The 26633-nt window shown below is 44.3% G+C and overlaps 2 protein-coding genes across 5 annotated transcripts; one reads left to right on the forward strand and one right to left on the reverse strand.

Moving 5' to 3' along the window:
- The first annotated feature begins 1185 nt into the window (after window positions 1-1185).
- On the forward strand, window positions 1186-19790 carry LOC109874426 (cadherin-15). The gene is made up of 14 exons (XM_031809912.1): window positions 1186-1426; window positions 14036-14200; window positions 14644-14799; window positions 15193-15337; window positions 15447-15628; window positions 15799-15927; window positions 16116-16301; window positions 16548-16792; window positions 16912-17054; window positions 17152-17385; window positions 17488-17727; window positions 17842-17987; window positions 18096-18290; window positions 18405-19790. Exons 1-14 carry the CDS (start codon window positions 1358-1360, stop codon window positions 18603-18605), a joined length of 2436 nt encoding a protein of 811 aa, XP_031665772.1. The 5' UTR covers window positions 1186-1357; the 3' UTR covers window positions 18606-19790.
- Window positions 19791-19897: 107 nt separating this feature from the next.
- Window positions 19898-26176, reverse strand: spg7 (SPG7 matrix AAA peptidase subunit, paraplegin). Of its 4 annotated transcripts, none has more exons than XM_031809937.1 (18): window positions 25533-25922; window positions 25209-25435; window positions 24951-25053; window positions 24748-24840; window positions 24384-24625; window positions 23847-23986; window positions 23555-23657; window positions 23341-23466; window positions 23089-23251; window positions 22800-22973; window positions 22457-22581; window positions 22273-22375; window positions 21794-21904; window positions 21563-21678; window positions 21249-21405; window positions 21006-21169; window positions 20811-20888; window positions 19898-20655 (listed from the first exon to the last, which is right to left on the reverse strand). In XM_031809937.1, the coding sequence occupies exons 2-18, from the start codon at window positions 25422-25424 to the stop codon at window positions 20440-20442; spliced, it is 2430 nt and encodes an 809-aa protein (XP_031665797.1). In that variant the 5' UTR covers window positions 25425-25435; window positions 25533-25922; the 3' UTR covers window positions 19898-20439. The 4 variants fall into 4 exon arrangements, with proteins under 4 accessions (XP_031665797.1, XP_031665803.1, XP_031665788.1 ...); XM_031809943.1 differs by having other exon boundaries at window positions 25209-25440; window positions 25884-25917; XM_031809928.1 differs by having other exon boundaries at window positions 25209-25440; window positions 25533-25900.
- Between the last annotated feature and the right edge of the window lie 457 nt (window positions 26177-26633).

Consider the following 26633-nt stretch of genomic DNA (forward strand, 5'->3'; position numbering starts at 1 on the left):
CACTCTCCTCACCTCTGGCCGCCTCATATCAATCAGCAGTCAGCACAGAGGGTGAAAAACAGAGATCAGTAAGTGAGCAGCACTCTCTGGGGAGAAAAACAACAGTCTGGACTGGGTGAGAGGCCTAGCTCCACATCTCCACAAACTTAACACTACCTCCTCCTCTCTGCTCTTTAAAGACTCCTCACAACAGCAGAGTCAGGCACACTTCAAGGATGCATTTTGAAAGATACAGCACATTGAAAGATTCCCCAATGCCTTAAAAGAAGTGCCATACTATAATGCACAGAGAGCAGTAAGATCTTCTTCACCCGCTGTTTTGACATGGTGTTCCAAACAGGTGAAGATGAAAGGGTGTTGGGAAAATGGTCTGTATTTCTGAGGACCCAACATACACATAACAGAACTGCATGGGCAGTAAAGGTTCCATATGCACCCTTAGGACATGTAATTACCTCCAACTGGGCAACAGGCTTGTGTCTGTGCCAGAGTTAGTGAAAAGCAAATGACCTGTTCAGAACTGTAGAGAGAGGACCTTCACCAACTGAATTTAGGGAATTGTCAGATGACTTTGTTTTGGACATGTGTTCTGTTTGCGACAATGAATACTGTATTAGTACGTTGAGGGTGAGTGCAGTGTTGAGTGCGAGTGTGTACATACAGTAGAGGCTCCTCCTGGGCTGTGTGGTCCAGGGTCAGGGACAGCAGGCAGGCCAGAGCAGAGCAGTGACCGACTGAACACTGCTGCTGAGGACTGACCTTCCCCAGGGCTCTCTCCACACAGTACATCCACCAGCTGCTCTTCTGCTCTCCTCTCCACACTCCTTTATTTTCCTCTTTCTCTCTCGTTCCCTCACTATCTCATTCTCTTTCTACCTTTGTTTCTCTCCATCTCTCCTTTACTCTTCCCTCTGTCCCTCTCTTTACATTTTCTTTCTCTCTGTCTCTCGCTCTCTTTCTTGCTATCTCAATCCTCTCTATATATCCATCTTTCTCTCTCTCGCCTTTTCTCTCTCCCTATCTCTCTCTCTGCATCCAGTGACCCCCCCCCCCCCTATTTCCCTGCCCATAGCTGGGGTGTGTCCCAGTTGGAGACTCGGAGGGCTAAGGGGTTAGAATTTCAGACTTCAGCCCTCCCATGCACCCCAGTGCACATGTGCTGTCACTCAATCGCCTCTGCACTCACTGCCCAGAGAAAGAGAGGGAGAGAGACACACAGGGGGTTTGGATTTGAGACATTTGGTTCCATTGCCCAGTACTGTCAGGAACCCTGAGCTTCTCTTAAAACTGGTTTGAGAAAGAGGATCCACCGTGGTCATTGGGTACAGTACGTGTTGGAGTTCGTTGAGAAGATCACATGCTGGCACAGGAGATGGCATCAAGGGGGTTGGCAGTGCTGTGTGTGCTGGTGGCTGGCCTTGGTCAGGTAGGAAATATCATTCTACTTTGAGTACTGTGGTGTCACTCTATAGACTTCATGCCCTACACTTTCTTAAATCACACAGAATTGGAGCCATTTCAACTTCAGGCTATAATATATATGCCATTTAGAAGACACTTTTATCCAAAGCGCCTTACAGTCATCCGTGCTTACATTTTACATATGGCTGGTCCTGGGAATCGAACCCACTGCAGTGGTATTACAAGCGCCATGCTCTACCAACTGAGCTACAAAGGGATACATTTAATATTTTCTCACAGTATGCTTGTCAGACTTTTACTTTGATGTATATGTGTTATTTAAAGCAGTTTAAATGTGATTTAAGTCGTTTTAGCTGGGTTTGTTCTATATTTCCACAGTGCAGGAGTTAGGGGTTAGCTGTGGTGGGACAAACTTTTAGCTGTTTATTTAGTCAATCTATGGTTTATGTTTGATTTGATGAAATATGCTATGTTTAACATAACAAACTGATTTTCATCAATACAAGTGATAAACATCATGTGAAGAGGTGAACGTGGCTATTGGCTAATCTAAACATTTCAGAACCGTTGTAGATCAGATGATGAATACTCTTGTAAATGACCAACGAATGCTGATGTTTTATACATAAGGCGGAAATCAGGGCTCGACTGTTAGCAGGCTTGTCATCAACACCATTATAAGACACATAATGGATGACATTGTAAACAGACATTTTACTAACATAACTTCAAAACTCATTCAGTCACTAGGGCTGTTTATACATGTAATGGAACCCAGGTTGGAGACTTAGACAATTGGCCCTCAGTAACCTCTTCTGTTGAATGGCCTGAAATCATTATGGATGTTGCAGGTTTGCAGCTAATTCATTTCCAAAAGTATGGATAGCAAGATTTCAAACAATTTTTTAAGCAATGGCTTTGAATTGATGATGGCAAAGTGCGTAGCCTACTGTATATTTTTATAATGACATAGTTCTAAAAATGGGTAAGGGCAACTATCTGAGTCACATTTTCTTTATTCGTGTATCCAATTCGAGAACCACATGGTAAACGACATCAGCTGTAGAAGATGGTCGTAATAGATCATTGAAACAGCCGCGGGGAATGCCAGTCAGTCACAGTTTGCCGCCAGCCGTCGGTCATGTGTCTTCCTGTGATTTAGAGGAACAGGTATGTGATGACGCAACCTACGGGGCTTAGCTTGCATCACAAAATGTGTAATCTGAAAGTAATACACTTTAAGTACAAACACATAACAAAGAACATGAACACCGGGACCATCAACAATAGACTATAGCCCAATGCCCACTCTACACTTGAAGGCCCATACATACATATGATTTGGATTATCCATACACTTCAAATCACATTTAATTAGTCACGTGTCAAATACAATAGTGAAATGCTCACTTACAAGCACCTAACCAACAATGCAGTTAAAAAAATACGAATAAGAAATTAAAGGAACAAGTAATTAAAGAGCAGCAGTACAATAACAATAATATTATACAGGGGGTACCGGTACAGAGTCAATGTGCGAGGGCACCGGTTAGTTGAGGTAATTGAGATAATATGTACATGTAGGTAGAGTTATTAAAGTGACTATGCATAGATAATAACAGAGAGTAGCAGCAGTGTAAAAGAGGGGGTGGGCAATGAAAATAGTCTGGGTAGCCATTTGATTAGATGTTCAGGAGTCTTATGGCTTGGGGATAGAAGCTGTTTAGAAGCCTCTTGGACCTAGACTTGCCGCCAGCCATCGGTCAGAGAGAACAGTCTATGACTACGGCGGCTGTAGACTTTGAGCATTTTTAGGGCCTTCCTCTGACACCGCCTGGTATAGAGGTCCTGGATGGCAGGAAACTTGGCCCCAGTGATGTACTGGGCTGTACGCACTACCTTCTGTAGTGCCTTGCATCGGAGGCTGAGCAGTTGCCATACCAGGCAGTCATGCTCTCGATGGTGCAGCTGTAGAACCTTTTGAAGATCTGACGACCCGTGCCAAATCTTTTCAGTCTCGTGAGGGGGAATAGGTTTTGTCGTGCCCTCTTCACAACTGTCTTGGTGTGCTTTGACCATGTTAGTTTGTTGGACACCAAGGAACTTGAATCTGGACACCAAGGAACTTGAAGCTCTCAACCTGCTCCACTACAGCCCCATCGATGAGAATGGGGGTGTGCTCGGTCCTCCTTTTCCTGTAGTCCACAATCATCTCCTTTGTCTTGATCATGTTGAGGGAGAGGTTGTTGTCCTGGCACCACACGGCCAGGTCTCTGACCTCCTCCTTTTAGGCTGTCTCGTCGTTGATCACCACTGTTGTGTCATCGGCAAACTTAATGATGGTGTTGGATTCGTGCCTGGCCGTGCAGTCATGAGTGAACAGGGAGTATAAGAGGGGACTGAGCACGCACCCCTGAGGGGCCCCTGTGTTGAGGATCAGCGTGGCAGATGTGTTGTTACCTACCCTTACCACCTGGGGGCGGCCAGTCAGGAAGTCCAGGATCCAGTTGCAGAGGGAGGTGTTTAGTCCCAGGGTCCTCAGCTTGTTGATGAGCTTTGAGGGCACTATGGTGTTGAACGCTGAGCTGTAGTCAGTGAATAGCATTCTCACATAGGTGTTCCTTTTGTACAGGTGGGAATGGGCAGTGTGGAGTGCAATAGAGATTACATCATCTGTGGATCTGTTAGGGCGGTATGCAAATTGGAGTGGGTCTAGGGTCTAAGGAATAATGGTGTTGATGTGCACCATGACCAGCCTTTCAAAGCACTTCATGGCTACAGACGTGAGTGCTATGGGTCGGTAGTTGTTTAGGCAGGTTACTTTAGTGTTCTTGGGCACAGGGACTATGGTGGTCTGCTTAAAACATGTTGGTATTACAGATTCGGACAGGGAGAGGTTGAAAATGTCAGTGAAGACACTTGCCAGTTGGTCAGCGCATGCTCGCAGTACACGTCCTGGTAATCAGTCTGGCCCTGCGGCCTTGTAAATGTTGACCTGTTTAAAGGTTTTACTCACATTGGCTGCGGAGAGTGTGATCACACTGTCGTCCAGAACAGCTGGTGCTCTCATGCATGTTTCAGTTTTATTTGCTGATGGATCGTCGGAGGGCATAGCGGGATTTCTTATAAGCTTCCGGGTTAGAGTCCCGCTCCTTGATAGCTGCAGCTCTAGCCTTTAGCTCAGTGCGGATGTAGCCTGTAATCCATGGCTTCTGGTTGGGGTATGTACGTACGGTCACTGTGGGAACAATGTCATCGATGCACTTATTGATGAAGCCAATGCCTGATGTGGTGTACTCCTCAATGCCATCGGAAGAATCCCTGAACATATTCCAGTCTGTGCTAGCAAAACAGTCTTGTAGCTTAGCATCTGCTTCATCTGACCACTTTTTCATCTGAGTCACTGGTGCTTCCTGCTTTAATTTTTGCTTGTAAGCAGGAATCGGGAGGATAGAATTATGTAATCTATTTCAGTAATCTATCTGTGAGTGGACCGATGTGAGAGACCTAAAACCACAGAACAAGATCCTTCATACCTGAGGATCCTAGTTACTCAGGTTACATACAGCACATCAGATAACTATTTTAGCTCTGTGTGTAAGTTTAACCTATGTGAGTTTGAGGTGTTACAACCCAGTGAGTGGAAAGTGGCTGGCGATATTTCACAAACACCTACTACATCTACCCCAATGGGAGAAAGGCTGTGTTGTTTTTGAGAATATCACTTGGAAAGAAAGAGGGTTGTGTTGCCTTACAGAGCTCTGTTCATAGAGACGGTCATGTTGGCAAGCAGCTGTTCCCAGATGCGTACTTGATGCCATTTGTCCTGCTCAGTAATCCCCGCAGCGGAAAGAGGAGTCGGCCACTCCCTAAACCATGAAATCAGGGACAAATCCGTCCATAAAGCAGCAGCCGGTACTGAGTTCATGCTCATTGGAAGAAATCACTCAGTACAGCTGCTCAGCGTCTGAATCACAGGCCTGTTCTGTCTGTGTGGATGCTTTCTGTTTTACACAGACTTGGGTTTCAGGAACAGGAAGGGCCTCCACTACAGGGGCAGAATCAACATTAAAACCACCATGCCAGTGCACTGTTACCAGAGATTATCTATCCCAATGGCTCTTTCCCAATTCATATTTCCTTGATTGCTGGCATCCACTCTCCTCACCTCTTTCTCAAAGATCTGAGTGGAGAGGCCTTGGATCTTCCCCTCCAATGTGAGGTGAGGAGAAAGGACACGAAGATGAAGGAAAGACAAATGAGGAAAGAGACAATGTTGTAACAGGCTTTGGTGTTACCTCCATTTTCACCAGCTGAGTCATTGACCAATTAGTGACCCTTCAAAGGATAGGGTCTCTCTCTTCATGTTGTTAGAAAACAGGTTCCATTTAGTCTTTGTGTTCATGTTCCATTCACAACAGATGTGACAAACATTACATGGAAAGGAACAGGAAAATACATTTTTGAAATGGGACACTTGTTATCCCATCTCATTCAGAGCACCTGATGCCTTGCATCAAAGGATGTTTTCTCTCTGACACAAAAGGTAATGTATTTTATTTCGAATGAGATAAGGGAATGGCAGTGGCAGACAAGGCCGATGGAACAAAAACAGCAGTGTTAATGGGCACGGTAATGGTCTCTCCTTGGACTTCTATCATGACCCGCTGAAAGAGGACTGACCCTGGAGCGAAGAAGGGGTAGTGGTGGAGGTGGTGGTGGTAGGGGTGTTGGTTGTAGGGGTGGATGGTGGTAAGGGTGGTGGTGGTGGTAGGGATGGTTGTGGTGGTGGTAGGAGTGGTGGTGAGGGTGGTGGTGGTGAAGGTGGTGGTGGGAAGACTCCTGAGCCAGAGCTGGGAGAAAGAAATAAAGGTGACATCATGAGCTGAGGAAGTGGTTTTGGTCCTGGTACAACCTCCCTCAGGTTTTAATCAAATTCCACTCCAAATTAACAAGTGCTATTTTCACTCCCACACTCTGGGAGCGGAGTCCTAAGTAACTCTCGCCGTCCCCACTAGGTCAGCATTCATGAAGCTCAGACATCTGCTTTTGTGAAACCCTGGCTCGTACCCCCAAAAATAGGAGGCCCAAGAAGAAGCCATAGCTGAGGGGTTGGGAAGCGAGGTAGATAGCTGCTCATTACAAGACAATGAATGAGCCTTTGGAACAGTCACGGAGGGGGAACATGAGGGGAACAGGGGCACCTGTCTGACCCTCCACCCCATGACCAGAGGGATTGTCAGGCATGCTGCCTGCATTCTCTCCCTCTTCCCCTCCTGCTCATGCTGTGGCACTCTGGCCAGTTCACATACACAGACTGTACCTCCACTCAGCTAGCACATGGCTGACTCAGGGGTCTATTTTATATTCTATTTTAGAGAGGCAAGTCTCTAAAGTTATGACTTACTGTTCGAATCCGTAACAAAGCAGACATAGAATTGGAACTCTAGCAAGAGCATACTGTAATTCTAAAAGCCTTATGTTTCTGTCTAGATATGTATGAGTGACGGTAAATATCTGTGTCTCACTGACTACGACCCTATGACCAGCTGGGTAAATGGAGTGAATTAAGCAAAAATAGTTGTTTTTAATCACACAGCAGCTACTACTGTAAACCACAAATACATATTTCAAACAGAGTTACTACTCTCATGACATACCTCATACAGTTGGTGCAAGCTTGTAACAGCTCCGAAGAGATAAGGGAAGGGTATCAGTCATGCTCCCCCACCATGTCATACCCATGGGTGTGTGTGTGTGTAACTTTTTTCTCTCTCATTTTCAAGGCACTTGTTTTTTGTTGTTGTTTATCATTTGAAATCCCTCCCCTGACTGAGCATCCTTGACTCAACAGCATGAATTTGAATCATTTCATCCTTGGATACTATAGTAATCAACGGCATAATGTTCTATCGACCAAGCTTCAGTAAATAATTGTCCACTCCATGGGACAGATGTTGGTCTCTTAGCAGCTAAGTTTCATTCACAAAATGCAGGATCTAAATGAGAGATTGGCACACATTCAAAGCTATTTTTAGAGACAACCGAGAGAGTTGCCAAGGGTCCTTGCTGCTGGCACTACCCATGACAGTCTCGATTCAGCTCCTCAGTGTGGGGTCAGTCTGAGCAGTATTTTCGTCACAGCAACCGCTTAATACGTGGAAACGTTGCCGCAAACCTTTTGACAGTAAACGTTATCACACACCGCAAATAAGATCATGGATGTTTTGATTGTGAAATACACAGTGATTTTGAAATACAATTTATTGAGATACTCTGCATAGTTGTATATCAAGCTTGGTGTTGACCTTGATATCAGCAACGCTGAACGCAATAACACATCTGTTCTGATACCTTAACTTTAACTTTCCCAATACGTTTGCCAGCTTATTCCCTCTTCTTGGCCGTGTCATTAACCAGTCTGCAAATCAACACAAATAAACAATTGAAAGGTTGTGTATAAAGTATGATCTGGTTTGGTACCGCGAGACACTTTATGTCAACAGCAGACTCATAGAAAAATATTCCTTACCCTACCTACCTACTTCAGAGCGCAGTCCTACCTACCTACTTCAGAGCGCAGTCCTACCTACTTACTTCAGAGCGCAGTCCTACCTACCTACTTCAGAGCGCAGTCCTACCTACCTACTTCAGAGCGCAGTCCTACCTACCTACTTCAGAGCGCAGTCCTACCTACCTACTTCAGAGCAAAGTCCTACCTACTTACTTCAGAGGGCAGTCCTACCTACCTACTTCAGAGCACAGTCCCACCCACTTACGTCAGAGCGCAGTCCTACCTACCTACTTCAGAGGGCAGTACACCTCACTGTGTTAACGGGGGTGTTGACCCCCAAGAGACACCAGGCAACTGCTGGCCACGGGGTGAGAGGCCAAGGTGTAAAAGTATCTGGGAAAAAGTCCCTAAAACAGTTCATGTTGGTGAGAAGAAAGAGGAGGCCTGCTGTCCTTCACCCTAGCTGTCAGAGGTGACTGGTGCTAATTGGTAAGATGACTCCTAGGTGTAGCCCAGTCACTGCTGAACTGGAAAAGAGATGAAGACATTACAGAGCCCTCCTGGTTTTGTTTGCCACCCAGATGGAGTTGAGACCACAGGAGATCAACACAATGATTTTAACTGTGTCTGTTCACTGATTCTCTTCAGAATGTAGCAGGCTCATTCCAAATTAGACCTCTAGCCCCATTCAACAACCTGATCTCACAAAACTAAACAGGAGCAGTGTTCAGTTTTGGTTCACAAGGCTAGACCTCAACATCTATTTCTCTAATTCTGATAGTATATGCTATTATTTTACTTAAGTTATTCTTCCTGAGCTGTTGTTGTATTCAATCAAAACCAGTAACCCCACAACCACAAAGAACCTGTTTGAATTCACAAGTTGCCGAGTAGAGCGGTTGAATCAGGAATTCAACAGGAATGTAGTTTCAGTCTTAACCGCATCATCCAGTTACAGATTTTGATTGAACAGGGCCTTTGGCCTCTGACTGGCCGTAGCTTGATCTCTGATCTGTGATCAGAGCGGTAGTGGAAGGTGAGAAGGATTTGCTGTCTAGACTGGTATGTGAGTGTAAACATCTCTGCATGAGTGTAGGCAGGGCTACACCAGTGGCTTAGGGTCAGGGTCAGGAATATAGAGCACTCTAAGATTAGTCTGCTCCTAACTCAGCCTGCACATAGTTGGTATTCCCCTCAGACTGTACGCTACAGCAGCGTAACAAAGTGCCAGTGTGCCATATCTCCAGGCCTAAGGGACAGGGAAGGGCCACCATGTCCCAATATACAATAGTGATTCAATCTAATAATGTATTCCGCATATCAGTGTCTTTATGTATGGAAAGAGTCACGTGAGGAATGGGCTATGGTCAATGTTCCATATTCTGTTTAGTTGTGTTAACATGTTATTACTCTGAAATTACAAGTTGTTACTACAGACTTTATGATTGACGATGAAAAGCTGAATGAGAACAAAAAGTGTTATTTTTATATAGACAATACTTATCTGCCAATGACCGTGATCATGTTGTTACCACTAAATGCTGAGATTTTTCTTCTGAAGAGTGATGACAGGTGGTGTCTTTCTTAAGGAATGTGTGTTTGAATGTGTGTGTGAGGAATTCTGTCATCAGAGCGGATTCGTAAGGTGACCCCCAACCCCTAGTCAGGTGCAAAGTTGAACATAAAGGGGAGTCTGTAAGTGTGAGAAAGAGAGAGGGTGGGAAATCACAGGAACTAAATCCATAGGTGACAGCTGGTGTGAGTGTTTCTGAGTGTGTCTGAGTGTGTGCTTGAGATAAAGGCAGAGCGTGCGTGATAGAGAATGAGAATGAACACGAGAGTAATTGTTTTTTGGCAGGCATGATGGGACCCCATGTCGTCCAAAAAGTTATACTTTTGACATTCTTCCAAGAGTCTTGATGATCTTCCAGGTGCTTTTTGGCAAACTTGAGTCAACTTTTTGGATGAGATGGGTCACATTATGTCTGGTGAAAACCAAACACTGCATTCCACAGTAAGAACCTCATACCAATGGTCAGCATGGTGGTGGTAGTGTGATGGTTTGGGGATGCTTTGCTGCCTCAGGACCTGGACGACTTGTCTTAATAGAAGGAACCATGAATAACCATGAACCATGAGCCATGAATTCTGCTCTGTATCAGATAATTCTATAGGAGAATGTTAGGCCATCCATTTGTGAGCTGAAGCTGAAGCGCAGCTGGGTCATACAGGAAGTCAACGATCCAAAATACAATCAATTCTACATGAAAATGGCTAAAAAGCAACAGATTTGCAGTTTAGGAATGGCCTAGTCAAAGTCCAGACCTAATCCCAATTGAGATGTTGTGGCAGGACTTGAAACAAACAGTATACGCTTGAAAACCCTGTCGCTTAGTTAAAGCAGTTCTGCATGGAAGAGTGGGCAAAATGTCCACCACAGCGACGTGAGAGACTGATCAACAACTACAGGAAGCGTTTGGCTGCAGAGATTGCAGCTAAAAGGTGGCACAACCAGTTATTTAGTGTAAGGGGGCAATTACTTTTTCACACAGGGAATTGAGTGTTGCATAGCTGTTAATTAAATAAATAAAATAAGTATCATATTTTTGGGGTGATTTATAAACTCAGGATCCTTTTATCTAATATTAGGTTTTGGTTGAAGATCTGATAACATACAGTATCAAAAATATACAAAAGTACAGAAAATCAGAAAGGGGGCTAATACTGTATCTGTATTCTCAGACATGAAATCCATAGATTAGGGCCAAATGAATTTATTTCAATTGACTGATTTCCTTATATGAACTGTAACTCAGTATCATCTTTGATATTGCTGCATGTTGCGTTTATATTTTTGTTCAGTGTACAATATGCACTGAGTATACAAAACATTAAGAACACCTGCTCTTTCCATGAGATAGACTGACCAGGTGAATCCAGGTGAATGGATCCCTTATTGATATCACTTAATAAATCCACTCCAATCAGTGTGGGTGAAGGGGAGGAGAGAGGTTAAAGAAGGATTTTTAAGCCTTGAGACATGGCTTGTGTGTGTGCCATTCAAAGGCTGAATGGGGAAGATAGCAGATTTAAGTGCTTTTGAATGGGGCATGGTAGTACAACCTGGTCTAAGACCATTTCGTATTATTCTGTACGTGAATCCGAGATACTCCATTTAGTATGGTATATTACGTTTCGTATGGTATGTATTCACTTGTGGATGTCCATCACCTATTTCGTAGACATGTTATGAAATATAATTCATATTATATGTTACGAATTTTTAAAACGTACAATATGTTATGAATTTGCAAAACATACTACAGTTGAAGTTGGAAGTTTACATACACTTAGGTTGGAGTCATTAAATCTTGTTTTTCAACCACTCCACACATTTCGTGTTAACAAACTATAGTTTTGGCAAGTCAGTTAGGACATCTACTTTGTGCAAGACACAAGTAATTTTTCCAAAAATTGTTTACAGACAGATTATTTCACTTATAATTCACTGTATCACAATTCCAGTGTGTCAGAAGTTTACATACACTAAGTTGTCTGTGCCTTTAAACAGCTTGGAAAATTCCAGAAAATGATGTCATGGCTTTAGAAGCTTCTAATAGGCTAATTGACATCATTTGAGTCAATTAGAGGTGTACCTGTGGACGTATTTCAACGCCTACCTTCAAACTCAGTGCCTCTTTGCTTGACATCATGGGAAAATCAAAAGAAATCAGCCAAAACCTCAGGAAAACAAATGTAGACCTCCACAAGTCTGGTTCAACCTTGGGAGCAATTTCCAAACACCTGAAGGTACTACGTTCATCTGTAAAACAATAGTACGAAAGTATAAACACCATGGGACCACGCAGCCGTCATACCGCTCAGGAAGGAGACACGTTCTGTCTCCTAGAGATGAACGTACTTTGGTGCGAAAAGTGCAAATAAATTCCAGAACAATAGCAAAAGACCTTGTGAAGATGCTGGAGGAAACAGGTACAAAAGTATCTATATCCACAGTAAAACGAGTGCTATATCGACATAACCTGAAAGGTCGCTCAGCAAGGAAGAAGCCACTGCTCCAAAACAGCCATAAAAAAGCCAGACTATGGTTTGCAACTGCACATAGGGACAAAGATCGTACTTTTTTGGAGAAATGTCCTCTGGTCTGATTAAACAAAAATAGAACTGTTTAAACACCATCCCAACCATAAAGCACGGGTTGGCAGCATCATGTTGTGGGGATGTTTTGCTGCAGGAGGGACTGGTGCACTTCACAAAATAGATGGCAAAATTATGTGGATATATTGAAGCATGGATTATGTGGATATATATCTCAAGACATCAATCAGGAAGTTAAAGCTTGGTCGCAAATGGGTCTTCCAAATGGACAACGACCCCAAGCATACTTCCAAAGTTGGGGCAAAATGGCTTAAAGACAACAAAGTCAAGGTATTGGAGTGGCCATCACCAAGCCCTGACCTCAATCCAAAATAAAATGTGTGGGCAGAACTGAAAAAGCGTGTGCGAGCAAGGAGGCCTACAAACCCGACTCAGTTACACCAGCTCTGTCAGGAGGAATGGGCCAAAATTCACCCAACTTATTGTGGGAAGCTTGTGGAAGGCTACCCGAAATGTTTGACCCAAGTTAAACAATTTAAAGACAATACTACCAAATACTAATTGAGTGTATGTAAACTGCTGACCCACTGGGAATGTGATGAAAGAAATAAAAGCTGAAATAAATCACTCTCAACTATAATCCTGACATTTCACGTTCTTAAAATAAAGTGGTGATCCTAACTGACCTTAGACAGGACATTTTTTACTAGGACTAAATGTCAGGAATTGTGAAAAACTGAGTGTATGTAAACTTCCAACTTCAACTGTATATGCTACAAATTTGCAAAACATATGATATAATGATATACAAATTCTAGCTAGGTGGCCAATGTTAGCTTGCTGACTAACATTAGATTGGCTAGGGGTTAATGTTAGGGTTAGGTTTAGGAGAAAGGTTAATGTTAGGGTTAGGGATAACTAAAAGTGTTAAGGTTAGGGGAAGGGTTAGCTAACATGCTAAGTAGTTGTAAAGTAGATAAAAAGTAGTAAGTAGTTGAAAAGTTGCTAATTAGCTAAAATGCTAAGGTTGTTCCACCCATCCAACCACCCTACCTTAAGTAACTATCTGCCAAACATAACACATCATACTAATTTGAGCATCCAGGATTTACATTTACTTAGTCTACGAGACCAGGCTGGATAGTAGGTGCCAGGAGAAACCGTTTGTGTCAAGAACTGCAACACTGCTGGGTTTTTCACGCTCAACAGTTTCCCGTGTGTATCAAAAATGGTCCACCACCCAAAGGACATCCAGACAACTTGACACAACTGTGGAAAGCATCGCAGGCAACATGGGCCAGCATCCCTGTGGGATGTGTTCCTAATGTTTGGTATACTTAGTGTATGTCTCCACACACCTTGGCTATTGAGGGATTCAAGACAATGTTTTTTTTTTATTGATCTCAGATTCTGTCTGTCATTGTAAAAGTAGCCTGTCATTTAGATCATTTGTGAGGTAAAGTCTCCAGTCATCTACATTTTTCCCTGGACGCTAGGCTACAAAATAATTGTCCCCATGTGTGCAACTTATGCAAGCACCATTTCTTTATTACAATTGTGATTTATTTTCATACGTTCTGGTACTTCAGAGCACCCCCCCAGAGCACCCCCCTCTCGGGCTCACTTTTTGTTTCCAGCACCTCCCAATTTACAAATTAAGCGCTGGAGCTGTAGTGTGTGAAATCTGAACCCATGCCTCTCCACCCCCTCACCCACTTTAGGGACGGGGGGGGGGACGGGGGGGTCACCATTCAACCACCACCAGGCCGCAGAGAGAGGCCAGCTGCTGCATCCCTCACCAACTGATATTAGTAGCCACAACACGACTACCAAAAATATACAAATGTATTTGGGTTCTGTACTCCTTGACATGAAGAATGTGAATCATGATTTAAACGACTTCATTCATCCAGAAATGTATGGCCCTCACTCAGACCATCTAAATGGTCTCTTAAATTAATCCCATGCTGTTGCCCCCAGGTCGGGAGCAGTGACCAAGCGGGCAGGGAGGACTTGAACCCAGCGGCCCTGTATCCATGGAGACAGAGGAGCAGTGGGGGTCTGAGCAGGGTGAAGAGGGACTGGATCATCCCTCCAATCAGGGTGCTGGAGAACAGCAAGCAAGTCCCTGAAAACCTGGTCCAGGTACTGAATCACGTCATCTCATCTATACTGATGTTAGGGCCTCTATATTGTACACATTAACTGATGAGAGTGTTGGCTAAGTGACTACAACGTAAATGTTAGGGTAACACTGACACTTTTTGGTCCAGTGAAATTGATCTTACCAAACATGGTATGTAAGATCAGTCACGTGTGATCAAGACAACCTACTACTCTCAGACTAAAGTGAACATGGCTATTGTCCAGACAGACAGCCATTTAAACTGAGCATGAAAGAGCCACGCTGGCCTCTCTGACCTCCAGAACCACTAACCAGTTATGTGCTGTTGCTCTCCCTCCCTGTTCCCATCAGTGACCACAATCACACCTGGTACTCTATGTGCTGTTCTGTTCAGTTCACTCTCCTCTCACTCTTCCAATGAGATTCTCACCCAGCCATCCTCCTGTGCTATTTGTTTCCCCAGATCAAATCAGACAAGATTTTCACTGGAGAAGTGATCTACAAGCTGGAAGGACCAGGGGTTGACCAGGACCCTAAGAACCTGTTTGAGATAGACGATAAAACAGGCTGGATCAGGAGCATGATTCCCCTGGACAGAGAGAAATACAGAAGCTTCACGGTACAACTCACAGGAGAGACATTAGCACTATTGCCTTTGACACATAAATTATACTAGGTTACCGCAGGTCAGCCAGAACCCTTCTTTTGTTTGGGTAACAATGAATGTCACATGACATAATAGCATGTTATTCAATGTTAGCATGTCATCCAATGTTTTTCAACTGAATGTCTACCAATGCGATTTTGTTAAATTGACTGTCTTGGTTGAGTGAGAAGGGAAGTATGTTACTATAGTGGGTTGTTTTCTTCGCAGGTCTACATGAGCAGCTGAATATAGACCCAAATCAATCACAGTCAATAAGCTGAGAATTGTGTAAGAACAGCAAACATTATGAATGAAAAGAGGATGTGGAGAAACATAAGAGTAATGTCCCGTTTCTGTTCTCGGCAGCTGAAAGCCTTTGCCCTGTCGCCCAGTGGAGAGAGACTGGAGAATCCCTCCACCATTGAGATCGTAGTGCTGGATCAAAATGATAACCGGCCCAACTTCTCCCAGAAAGAGTTTGCTGGATCCGTTTATGAATTCTCCGTACCGGGTAAACAGATGCATCACCTACACACGCTGTGGATGTACACGCAGTCGGTACACAAAATGCCAACTGATTGGGTAGTGAACTGAGAGAGTGATTGTTGTTGTTTAAACAGGCACATCTGTGATGTCTGTGACTGCGACTGATGCTGACGACCCAACCACAGACAACGCTATCCTGAGCTACTCCATCATTGGCCAGGAGAGCATCCCGCTTCTCCGCATCAACAAGACCATGTTTGGCATCAACAACGAGACAGGGGCCATTTACACACGAGACGTGGGTCTAGACTGGGAGGTAGGGGCTCTTTCTTTGTCTTTTCATTGACCCATTATTTAGGTCATGCCCTTTCTGGTTCAACAGAAGCACAATATTTTGAAAGGTGTTTGAAAGGAAAAAGTAATTCATGTAAAATAATATGCTGTATGTGCCATAAATGACTGTGAACGTCTGTGCATTCCTTACAGGTGGTTAAAGGCTTTCGGTTGAAACTGCAGGTTGCTGACATGTCAGGCATGGGGTTAACCAGTCTTGCGAATGCAGTCATACATGTGACTGACATCAACAACAACCCCCCACGATTCTCCCCAGACCAGGTGAGTTTCACTGTTTAATCTCTCAGGAAACTGTTAGCTCCCTTCCATCAATTGCCTTTTATCAGATGATATAAACGATATGGACACATCATTCAGGCCAGCTTAAAAATATAGACATGCACATTCACATGTGTTTATATAAACTAAACACAACACAACTGCGTTGTGTCTCTGTTTCCTGAATACAGTACACTATGTCAGCTGTGGAGAACAAAATAGACTTCGTGATTGGCTGGGTCAATGCCACAGACAATGATGAGCCAGGGACAGGAAACTGGGAGACAAAATACACCATCGCCAAGGGCAACCCCTCTAGGAACTTTGCCATTCGCACAGACCCTGTGACCAACGAGGGTATTCTGTCAGTGGTGAAGGTAAGTTATTCTCCATCCGGCAGGAGGACAGGAGGGAATGTGTGGGGGACATTCTGGCTCCATGTTAGAATGACAAACATGACAATCAGTTAATCCAGTTTATATAAAGCCTATATAGAGTATAGAGCATGTGTTCACACACAGTCAGAGCCAGGCCTTGATACATGACACTGTTACCCCATCTAGTGGTGACTAACTATCCAAGTTGTCTTTCAAAACCTCTGCCTTTTTTGTTTGTTATTGCAGGCTCTGGACTACGAGTCCCAAGAGGTGTATACTCTGACTCTGACAGTGGAGAATGTGAACCCTCTCAGCATCAAGGCCCCCAAGAACCCTGTAAGCAGTGCCACAGTGGTGGTGACCGTGGTGAATGAGAACGAGGCCCCACGCTTTATTAAAGACCCCATAGAGATCTTGGTTCCTGAGTCTGTGGACCCTGGCACCGTGCTGGCCAGTAACATCGCCTACGATCCCGATAATGCAAAACTCAAGTAAGATTGGTGCACTGGAGAACTCTTTCATTTGTGTTTACACTGAATATATAAGAATATACGTTTATATACTATCTGTGTCTATAAGGAAATGAAAACATTGCTGTCATTTCAATCAGGTATGACATACTCAGAGATCCTGAGGGATGGCTTATAATCAATCACGAGACTGGAGAAATCGCAGCCAGGAAACCGTTCAATGTCCTCTCCCCTCACGTCAAGAACAACATGTACAATGCAGTCATCAGAGTCACAGACACAGGTGAGTATCCCGAGTTAGCCACTGCTTCACCTCACGTAACTTGAGGCGTCAGGTCAAGCAGGAAGTGACAGTAAATAATGATGCCATTTCCTCCTAGACGCTGGTGGAATCTCGACCACAGCGTCTCTGGTGATCACGTTGTGGGAGACCAATGACTTCCTCCCTCAGCTGTTCCCCCTGATGGGGACGGTGTGCAGCGAGTCAGGCCGGAAGACATCTGGTCTGTTCCTGACTGCTGTGGATGAGGACCTGCCCCCTCACGCTGAACCCTTCACCTTCCACCTGCAAGACATGAATGTGTCTGCCAACTGGACCATCATACAGGTCAATGGTAAGGACAGAATTAGATACTCCTATCGTCCAGGACATATGTTATGTCTTCTCATTCCAACTCCCTCTATCTGTGTTTGTGTCACTCTCTCTCTCTCTCCAGAGACTCATGCAGTGCTGCAACCCCTGGTAGAGCTGGAGACAGGGGAATATGCTGTCACTGTGTTGGTGACTGACTCTGGCACCCCAAGTCTCAGTGCATATGCTCAGGTCAATGTGACTGTGTGTCCGTGTGGGAAAGACGGTGAATGTAAGACCGAAGCTGCTGCCATATTCGGAACACGAGTTGGTGTCAGCTTCATTGCCTTACTGGTCATCATGGCCAGCATCGCACTCCTGCTGTGTAAGCTATACCTCATGTAAACCCTCACAACACCTGAACAAAGCACATCGCTACATGAACACACACATTTTCCCAAATGTTTCTGTGCAGTGAGATGGGTCTCTGTGTTCTCAGTGTTGCTACTCCTGGCTGTAGCCGTGGGTAACTGCAGACGGCATCATATGAAGAAAGGAGAAGGGCTGTTGGTGGGGGATTCAGACGAAGACATCCGTGACAATATCCTGAACTATGACGAGCAGGGTGGTGGAGAGGAGGATGAGGTCAGACATTATAACACGTTACAGCTGGCAGAACCAAGTTATCTGGTGACAACATCGCCTCTCTTGTCCTACAGACACTTCATATTCCTCATCCTTTACTCTCACTAGAATGCCTTCAACATTGACCTTCTGAGGAACCCAACGGATGTGGGACCACTCCCAATATCCTACTACCCTCCCGTCTCTGGCATCCCCAGGGGAAAGCAGCCACTCAGGAAAGACTACCCAGACAACCTGCCCTCCCCCTCGTATCCACGGAAACCCCCAGCGGACCCCACTGACATTGAGGACTTCATCAATGATGTGAGAAAGGATTCCATCATGGCCCTGGCCTATTGTTTTAGTCCGTTGAAATAAGAACAGTCCAAATCCCCAGAGAGAAACAAATGTATTTCTTGCCTATTTGTGTCTCCACAGGGCCTGGAGGCAGCAGACCATGACCCCAACATCCCTCCCTACGACACAGCTCTGATCTATGACTATGAGGGTGATGGCTCCCTGGCAGGCAGCCTGAGCTCCATCGCCTCAGCCAGCTCAGACGGCGACCAGGACTATGACTACCTCAACGACTGGGGACCACGCTTTAAGAAACTGGCCAACATGTACGACCCACGCTAAGGAGACTGCCTGGTTATTTAGCTACCAGTACATTTACCGTAGCTTTATCCTCAGATGCCATCTAAACTCCACCCAACTCCCTATTCTTCATCATACATCCTCCCTCTTCTTCTTGTAGCTAGAACCTGAGATCATCCTCAGTGTAGGACAGGGTAAGATTTTGACTGATTGGCAGAAGTTTAGAGTGGATCTCTTTGTTCCTATTCCTTTATGTTTCCAATTGTCTCCAGCAATGCATTAGCTCAATTCTTTAGGCTCTTTTGACACTACATATTGTCCTCCTCCAATCCCTCTCTTTGCAACTGTAAAAGGTCACCGTTGTCATTTTCAGGACTATCATGGATAATGTTGATATTCTCCTCCCAGTTCAGCGACTTTCTGACCAGCTTGATGAGACAACCACACAGCATTCTGCAACATATGAATGGTTCACCTTGTGCTGAGTGGTATGCGTGTGAATGGCGAAGGGAGGGAAGGAAACACATGGTAGAGCATACCAATGAGAGAAGAGAAATATGCACTGTAGTCCTCCAGTCAGTCAGTCCACAGAGCCACTTAAAACCACAGTGGCCTTACCAGTCAGGTGTGTCGTCTTGGAGGTTTCTCTAATCATTTTTTGGTTTGTGTTTTGTAGAAAGCTTTTTATGTGAGAGGAATGTAGAGAAAGGTTGACCATGTACTTAAACAGTGATGGCAAAAAGGGCTAAGCATGCTATAAAAGGGAAATGTGGAATTGTACCCATGTCTGGTATTAACTTTTAAAATACTGTATGTGATCTCTACCATATGAAAACATTTTGATTTTCTAAATGCTGTTAGTGTTACGTTTTTCTTTTTTATAAATATTTTGTACATATATTTTCCATTTCTTTAATTTAGTTTCCCCCTAATAATATTACATTAATCCTCAACTCCTAAAACAAACTCCACTTGGGAGGTCTATACACTTTGATAATTCTCCTGCCATTTCAGTTTGACACCTACAATTAAAACATTTGAAGCCAATAACCAATGCTATTACATTTGAGGAGATATGGCTTGGTGGACAGTTTTCCTTCCAACATAATGCAATACTCAAACTCCTGTGAGAACCAATGATTTGGATGTGACATTTTTGTTTTCTTGATTGACATGTATAAATTATAAATAAATACTTGACATAATACATAAAAATGTTTCAAAGCAGTTCTCATATTACTATTCATTTATAAATACTCAAAATAGAGGACATTTTCTTGAAGTCATATTCAAGTTTGGTAAACAGAACAACAAGATGGCGCTGGCAACTCAAGGACAGTTGAAATAAAGCTTTATTTAAACACCCCTGAGCATCACAGGGATTTTGGAGCAAATCACCATTTTACAACTCAAGGTAGAATTCTGCCCATAATACAATGAACTGCATATGCACTGCAGCAATGAACAACCTTTATTGGTACACCATTTATGCCATGCTAAGGCTGACCCAGACCAGGTGCCACTTACCCAGAGTATGGTTAAAATACTCTGAAAACCTAAAAAAGGCCCAACAAATGTTCCCTCTAAGGAAGTGAAAGAGGACCCTAGAGGACCTAAAAGGTCTATGAGTTCACTGTAACTCACCACTAACAGATACACCTCATCTAGTTACACCTCACTGTAGTGAATGGACATTTATCAACAAACTGAACTGATATCCACCAGGAAAAGCAGGTGAGGTGGCACTTAACTGTTTATGGTGATTTGTGCACTGGAACCTTGCAACCTCACAGAGAGGGGCTCTGGTCCTCCTACATTATATTGCTGGAGGAGTGTGTGTACAGATTCTTGCAGAGGAGTGTTGAGACTGACCGGGTCATACAGGCCTCAGGTTCAGATGTTCATCATTATCGTCCTTCCTACGAGGAGGTGGGCGTGGCTCATCATCCTCCCCTGTGTCCTGCTTGTCCTTCTCTGCTTCGATCCAGCTTTGAGGGGCGATCATCTTCTTGGGCCCGTGGGGAGGGGGTCCCAGCAGAGCCTCGATGTCCTCATAGTTCACCACTTCCCGCTCCAGAAGAGCATTGGCCAACTGAAAATACACACAGAGAAAGCCTGTTAGCCAACTGTGAACGCAAAATTGTTTGACAATGGAATACAATGCATGATGAGTGTTTAAATATGGTAGCTATGTAGACACCACCTCACACAAAAATATGGCAAACAAGTGTGGAATGAGGGTCTTACCATTATCAGCTTGTCTCTGTTATCCAGAAGCAGTTTCTCGGTCTGTCTGTAGGCACGTGCTATCAACAGCTTCGCTTCCTGCAAGAACCAAAATACAAGCCATCCTTCACAAGGTTATCTCCAATGAACAGAACTACAGGTAAACTTACAACAGGGGAATCTTCTACTCGTAATGTTTCGCAGGTGCAGACTTACGTGGTCCATCTGCTGCTGGAGGCCCTGGCTGAAGGGCCTGCGTCCGACAGCTCCCTGCTCCTCTGTCTCAGGGAAGGACACCTGACCCACACTGGAGGACATGCCATACTGCTTCACCATGGAGTAGGCCACACGAGTCACCTTCCGCAGGTCATCCTGGGCACCTAGCGCACAGACCAACACGTCTCACACACTGAATGCTATAGGTGTGTGTATGTTGTGAAGAATGGTCAGACAACCTACCTGTGGTGACCTTGTTGAAGGTGATGGCCTCCGAGGCACTTCCTCCTAGAGCCATACACATCCTCTCAAACAGCTGTTCTTTGGAGAACAGGTACTGGTCTCTGGGCAGGATCTGGGCAAAGCCGAGGGCAGCGTTGGTCCTGGGGGCAATGGACACCTGGCAAACAAGACAACCAGCGAATATATCACCATTGTAAAATATATTGCCATCTACTATGTTTTTGGTCCTGTTCATTTCTCCATAGTATTCAACAATATCGCATTGATCAAAGACACCGACATTAGTGGATATACAGCTATGGAGGTGGTGTCACCTTCATGAGTGCCTCTGTGTGCTCTAACAGCCATCCAACCAGGGCATGGCCAGACTCATGGAACGCTACAATCCTCTGCTCCTCTTTGGACAGGATCTTACTTTTCTTCACACTTCCTGGATACAAACGGAGAAAGTCAATAAGGGACCAGAAATCAATCTCTACCACAAGAAATTTGGTGAGTGAGTTTCACGGTGGCAGACATTCATAGACATCGTAATGACCTCGTACCGGCTAGGACTCTCTCCACAGCGTACTCAAAGTTGAAGGTGTCGATGGACTTGTAGCCTTCCCTGGCAGCGTGCAGGGCTGCTTCGTTACAGATATTGGCAATGTCTGCCCCTGAGAGAGTAATACACATTCCCGTTAGTAAATCAGTGTATTCTAAAAACTGTGAGCCTATGTTGTGACAGCATACAAGAAGGTGAATATACAGTTGTTTTAGAGGGGTGCTATTTAAGCAATAAGGCCCGAGGAGGTGTGGTATATGGCCAATATACCACGGCTAAGGGCCTGGACACAGCCCTTAGCCATGGAATATTGGCCATATATCACAAACCCCCAAGGTGCCTTATTGCTGTTACAAATTGGTTACCAACGTAAAGGGTTTTGTCATACCTGTGGTATACAGTCTGATATACCATGGCTGTCAGCCAAATAAGCATTCAGGGCTCGAACCACTGAGTAACTTCAGCCATGTGTGTACATACCACTGAACCCTGGGGTGAGCTCTGCCAGACGCAGGGAATAGCTGCCGGCTGGGTGGGTGAGCTTGAGTATCTTCAGGTGCTGCTCGTAGATCTCCTTCCTCTCCTGAAATGCACAAGAAGGAAACAGCTCATGCACACTTAATACTTCTGGACATAGATACTTTCAGAGGACAGGGCACTGTACCTGCAGAGTGGGGAAGTCGATAAATATGTGCCTGTCCAGTCTCCCTGGTCTCATGAGAGCATTGTCCAAAATGTCAGCCCGGTTTGTGGAGGCCAGGACTATCACATGGTCAGTAGTGCCCATTCCTATTGGGAGAACGGTAATGAACAGTATATAAGTGCAAACAATGTTGCTGAATAGCAAAAAAAGACATGAGACACATGTATTATGTTCCCCCCCAAAAATACTTAAAACCTTCACATGTCAGTTATGATAAAGAGATTGATAACCGTGACGAAGTAGCGGAAAGCTATTATTTGTGTAACCCTAATCTCGGTTAACTCAAAACAAACCCCCTCCTCACCATCCATCTCCACCAGCAGTTGATTGAGGGTCTGCTCTTCCTCTGTGTTCGAGAAGCCAGACATGTTATTGGAGCGCTTCTTTCCCACAGCATCAATCTCATCTATGTAGACGATGCAGGGGGCTCGAGCACGCGCCTCTTTGAACAGACTCCTCACCCTGGCAGCACCAAGACCTGCACTTACAGACAAAAGATACTTTATTATTGCTTGGACTTGCTGTCCACCTTGCAGTCTTCTTTGGACAACTTAACAGATATGACTTCTGATTGGAAACAGTGCAAATCTTACCCCCAATGACTTCCACAAACTCAGAGCCTGCCATGGCCAGGAAGGGCACCTGTGCCTCTGTGGCCACAGCCTTGGCCAGCAGAGTCTTTCCACAGCCTGGGGGCCCCAGCAGCAGGGAGCCCTTAGGAACTTTGGCCCCCAGGTTGAGGTACCTGTCTGGGCACTGCCAAGAGAAATCAGGAGTCAGCAAGACACCTGTTGACATTGCTAATAACCGTCACACAAATCACCTCTTTACATTTGCCCTCTTACCTTCAAATAGTCAACAAACTCCTTCACCTCCATCTTTGCCTCGTGCATGCCCGCCACATCTTTGAAACTCACACCCTTCCCAGACTTGCCATTCACAATAGTGAACTTGGCCATTTTCAGCTGGTTCTGTTGAGCACATCACAGACAAGCATGAGAAACACAACAAAATGGCTAAGACTAGTAAAGGGAAAACAGTTCAACAGCCCCTACTTACAAATGCACTGAAGCCGCCCTCTTTTCCACCCATGCCAGCCAGGCGGAAAATATACCACAGGATTGCCACCCCAATGGCAGCCATTCCAAGGGCATAAAGTGCACTGTGACAGAAAGAGACAAAAGCAATATTGTACCAATGTCATGGAAACACATATTACATGTTATTGAGGTATAAACATATGACATGTTATTGAGGTATAATCATATTACCTAACCATGGCATCCATGTGATATTAATTCTTGCATGATCACATACAGATACAGCTGTTGGTTGAGAGTCAGGTACTCACTTTCCAAAGAAGCCAGTGCGCTTGTAGGAGACTGGGATCCTGTCCTTGGCGTCAATGTTAAGCTCCTCTTCTGCAGCTCTGAGCTTCTCCTCAAATTTGTCAATGTTGGCCACCTGCATACGGTACATCAGAGCCAGCCTCTGCACACAGATGGACGGAGGAAGCGTGTGAAGGGGGGCATATTTCACTGAACATCATCTAGATTCCTGTGCTTATAAATAGGTGACATGGCCATCACAACATAAAAGTGGGGATGGAATGTATCAACACTAAAAGCTGAGGGGTATACTACAAAGTAGGATCAATGAGTCAGCCAGCTAACATTGATAAGCAACCCAAAATAACTATTGATTTTCTGGTTCATTAAAAAGCTAAATTTAGATACGCGTTTTCATTTGTTGAATCAATTAGACCAAGCTCATCTTTAAAAAAAAAAAACTGAATATTTAGGCAAGTTATCAAGGGGTTAGCCAGTTTCTGCTTTGTAGTATACTGTACATCAGTGTCCAGATTCTAGAATGAGGAAAAGGAACGTACAGGCCTTCCGAAGATGACTGCTCCAGGGTGGAGGTAGATTTCCACGATGTCACTCTCCGGGACCACCTGCACACGAGACACCTCACCCTTGGCCAGCATCTCATTGACAAAGTCATTCCAGGAGATGTTTCCCCCGCTGGTATTGATGGAGTTGAGGAGGCTCATGACCAGGGCGATGATGAAGAGAGTGCGCAGACGTTCCCTGTACATCTGATCCTCTTGCTCCCGTCGCTTCTTCTCCTCTGAAAGACAATGGGGAATTAAGAGGTGCAGCTAACATCTCACCTGTGTATTCATGGCACAAGATAGCTAGTATAAAGGACTGTAGCCTGAATGCAAAGCAGTGTTGAGGTTCCTTACTGACCTTCATCTTCCTCTGGAGTTTTTCCCTTGGGTCCATCACTGTTCTTTTGATCTTGTTGTTTAGACTGAGATGTGCTGAAATAATTTGTGGAACCTGTAATGATAGGGTACGCGTCAGTGTCAGACTGGGAAATATTAGATCATCTTCAAATGAGTGTGTGTGTGTGTGTGTGTGGGGGGGGGGGGGGGGGGGGGACTGCTTACCTAAAATATTCCACAGGTCAACAGGGTTTTTGAACAAGCTGTTCTTGATCATTAGCTTACTTATTGCAGTCAATCTGGGACTCATGGGTCTGTGTAGCAGTTGCTGGAGAAAGAAGTAGTAGCATAATATTAGACCAGGACCTTTTCCTGTTGCTCACAGTTACAGGAGCTAAGTACATAACAGAGGAGTGGCGTGGCCATTGTGATTTGAATGACAGTCAGCTATTGTCATGGTGGAAACAAAGACAGGCAACTAACCTGAATGAGCCCAGGGTTGAGGCCATTATGTGGTTGAGTCACAAATGGACGAAGTGAGCATGATAATATTTTACAGTTCATACATGTCGATTGCTGCAGTTTGGCGCCATCGTTGTTTGGACGCTTGTTGACAAATTGACAGTTGTTGCGTCCCGACACGGTCCATATTATGGTCTTGTACTTTCTACAAGAACTGGCACGTCGCAGAGCTGCCATTTCCCTGCCTGCTAGACTACCGAACATTCGCACAGGTTAGATACAAACACAGTACAGCTGGCTAGCTAATAAAACTGACATGGTCACCATTAACAGTGCATTCACTACCTGGCTAGCAAATTTCAGTAATGACAATAGGCTTCGACCTTGAGATTGCAGCAGTGGTCAGCGCGGTATTTTGTTATAAAAAAAAAGCGAACTACATCGTTAGCTGTTGTTATTCAACATGACAAGAATAATAAAGATGGTGTGCTACATTAAAGACATTTCACTCCTTACAACGACCAGTCCTCAGTACATGTACAACTGTCTATGTATCTTAAACGACAAGATTTCGTTCACAAATCCTTTGATATGCTCTGAAATGTAGATGTACCCATCATTCTGTTTTGGTAACGAATTTGTATCATTGAAGCAAGGTCAGTGAATTAAATAGGTAAAATCCCTTGTTAAACTGACCAAGAGAGCAAATAAGCACATACATATCCTGACGCACTTAAAAAGTGTTTGCTGAACCCCGAACTTTAACCCCAAGAGATACGTGTCACTTGACCAAAGAGTATCTATATATTTTATTTGATTCTATGTTCACGCTGAGATAGACATAACTTTCAATTTGCAGAAAATATATAATTTATTGTCAATAAACTAATATTAGACTAGGACCTTTTCCGGTTGCTCACAGTTACAGTAGCTACAGTACATAAAAGAGAATATTCAGTACTGACCGTCCCTTTGACCCTTGTCGGATTACGTCACGATGTTGCTTCATGAGCGTTCTACCTGCGCAGGATTTTCACATCCAGGAAACACGTTCATTGAGATAAAAATGGCACATAGAATAGATGCTAACTGTAATAAAATACAAAAATACACGTATTATTGACAATGTGCTTGTGCGCTATAACATCATTGTATTTTACTGTATCTGCCTCTTGTGTATGCTAAATAATGTCTCTATGGACTTCTTTGCTGTAGTTACAAAAGTAGCCACCAGAGGTAGCTATGGCATCGAGCATTCATTGTGTTTATATTTTGAAAAAAATAACATTTCTAATACTTTTATCAGTAAAATCATGGTGAAAAACAGCTTGGAAAGTTTAGTTGTTTTCTTGTTCATAAAGGCATGACATTGTGATTGTAAAAGCTGCCCTGCCTAAGAAATATCAGAGAAAATCTGATTGTTTGGAGGCTCCTGAGTGGAGCAGT

This window comes from Oncorhynchus kisutch, linkage group LG3, assembly GCF_002021735.2.
Source record: "Oncorhynchus kisutch isolate 150728-3 linkage group LG3, Okis_V2, whole genome shotgun sequence".
NCBI lineage: Eukaryota > Metazoa > Chordata > Actinopteri > Salmoniformes > Salmonidae > Oncorhynchus > Oncorhynchus kisutch.

What these genes read in the sequence shown, in the direction of transcription:
- LOC109874426 (XM_031809912.1), top strand. Translation starts at nt 1,358, where the DNA reads ATGCTGGCACAGGAGATGGCATCAAGGGGGTTGGCAGTGCTGTGTGTG. An exon ending in AGAAATACAGAAGCTTCACG is followed by an intron (nt 14,800 to 15,192) that starts GTACAACTCACA and finishes TGTTCTCGGCAG; the next exon opens with CTGAAAGCCTTTGCCCTGTC. An exon ending in TTGAGGACTTCATCAATGAT is followed by an intron (nt 18,291 to 18,404) that starts GTGAGAAAGGAT and finishes GTGTCTCCACAG; the next exon opens with GGCCTGGAGGCAGCAGACCA.
- spg7 (XM_031809920.1), bottom strand. Translation starts at nt 25,451, where the DNA reads ATGTTCGGTAGTCTAGCAGGCAGGGAAATGGCAGCTCTGCGACGTGCC. An exon ending in TGACCTGTGGAATATTTTAG is followed by an intron (nt 24,841 to 24,950) that starts GTAAGCAGTCCC and finishes CTATCATTACAG; the next exon opens with GTTCCACAAATTATTTCAGC. An exon ending in TCGACTTCCCCACTCTGCAG is followed by an intron (nt 22,376 to 22,456) that starts GTACAGTGCCCT and finishes TGTGCATTTCAG; the next exon opens with GAGAGGAAGGAGATCTACGA.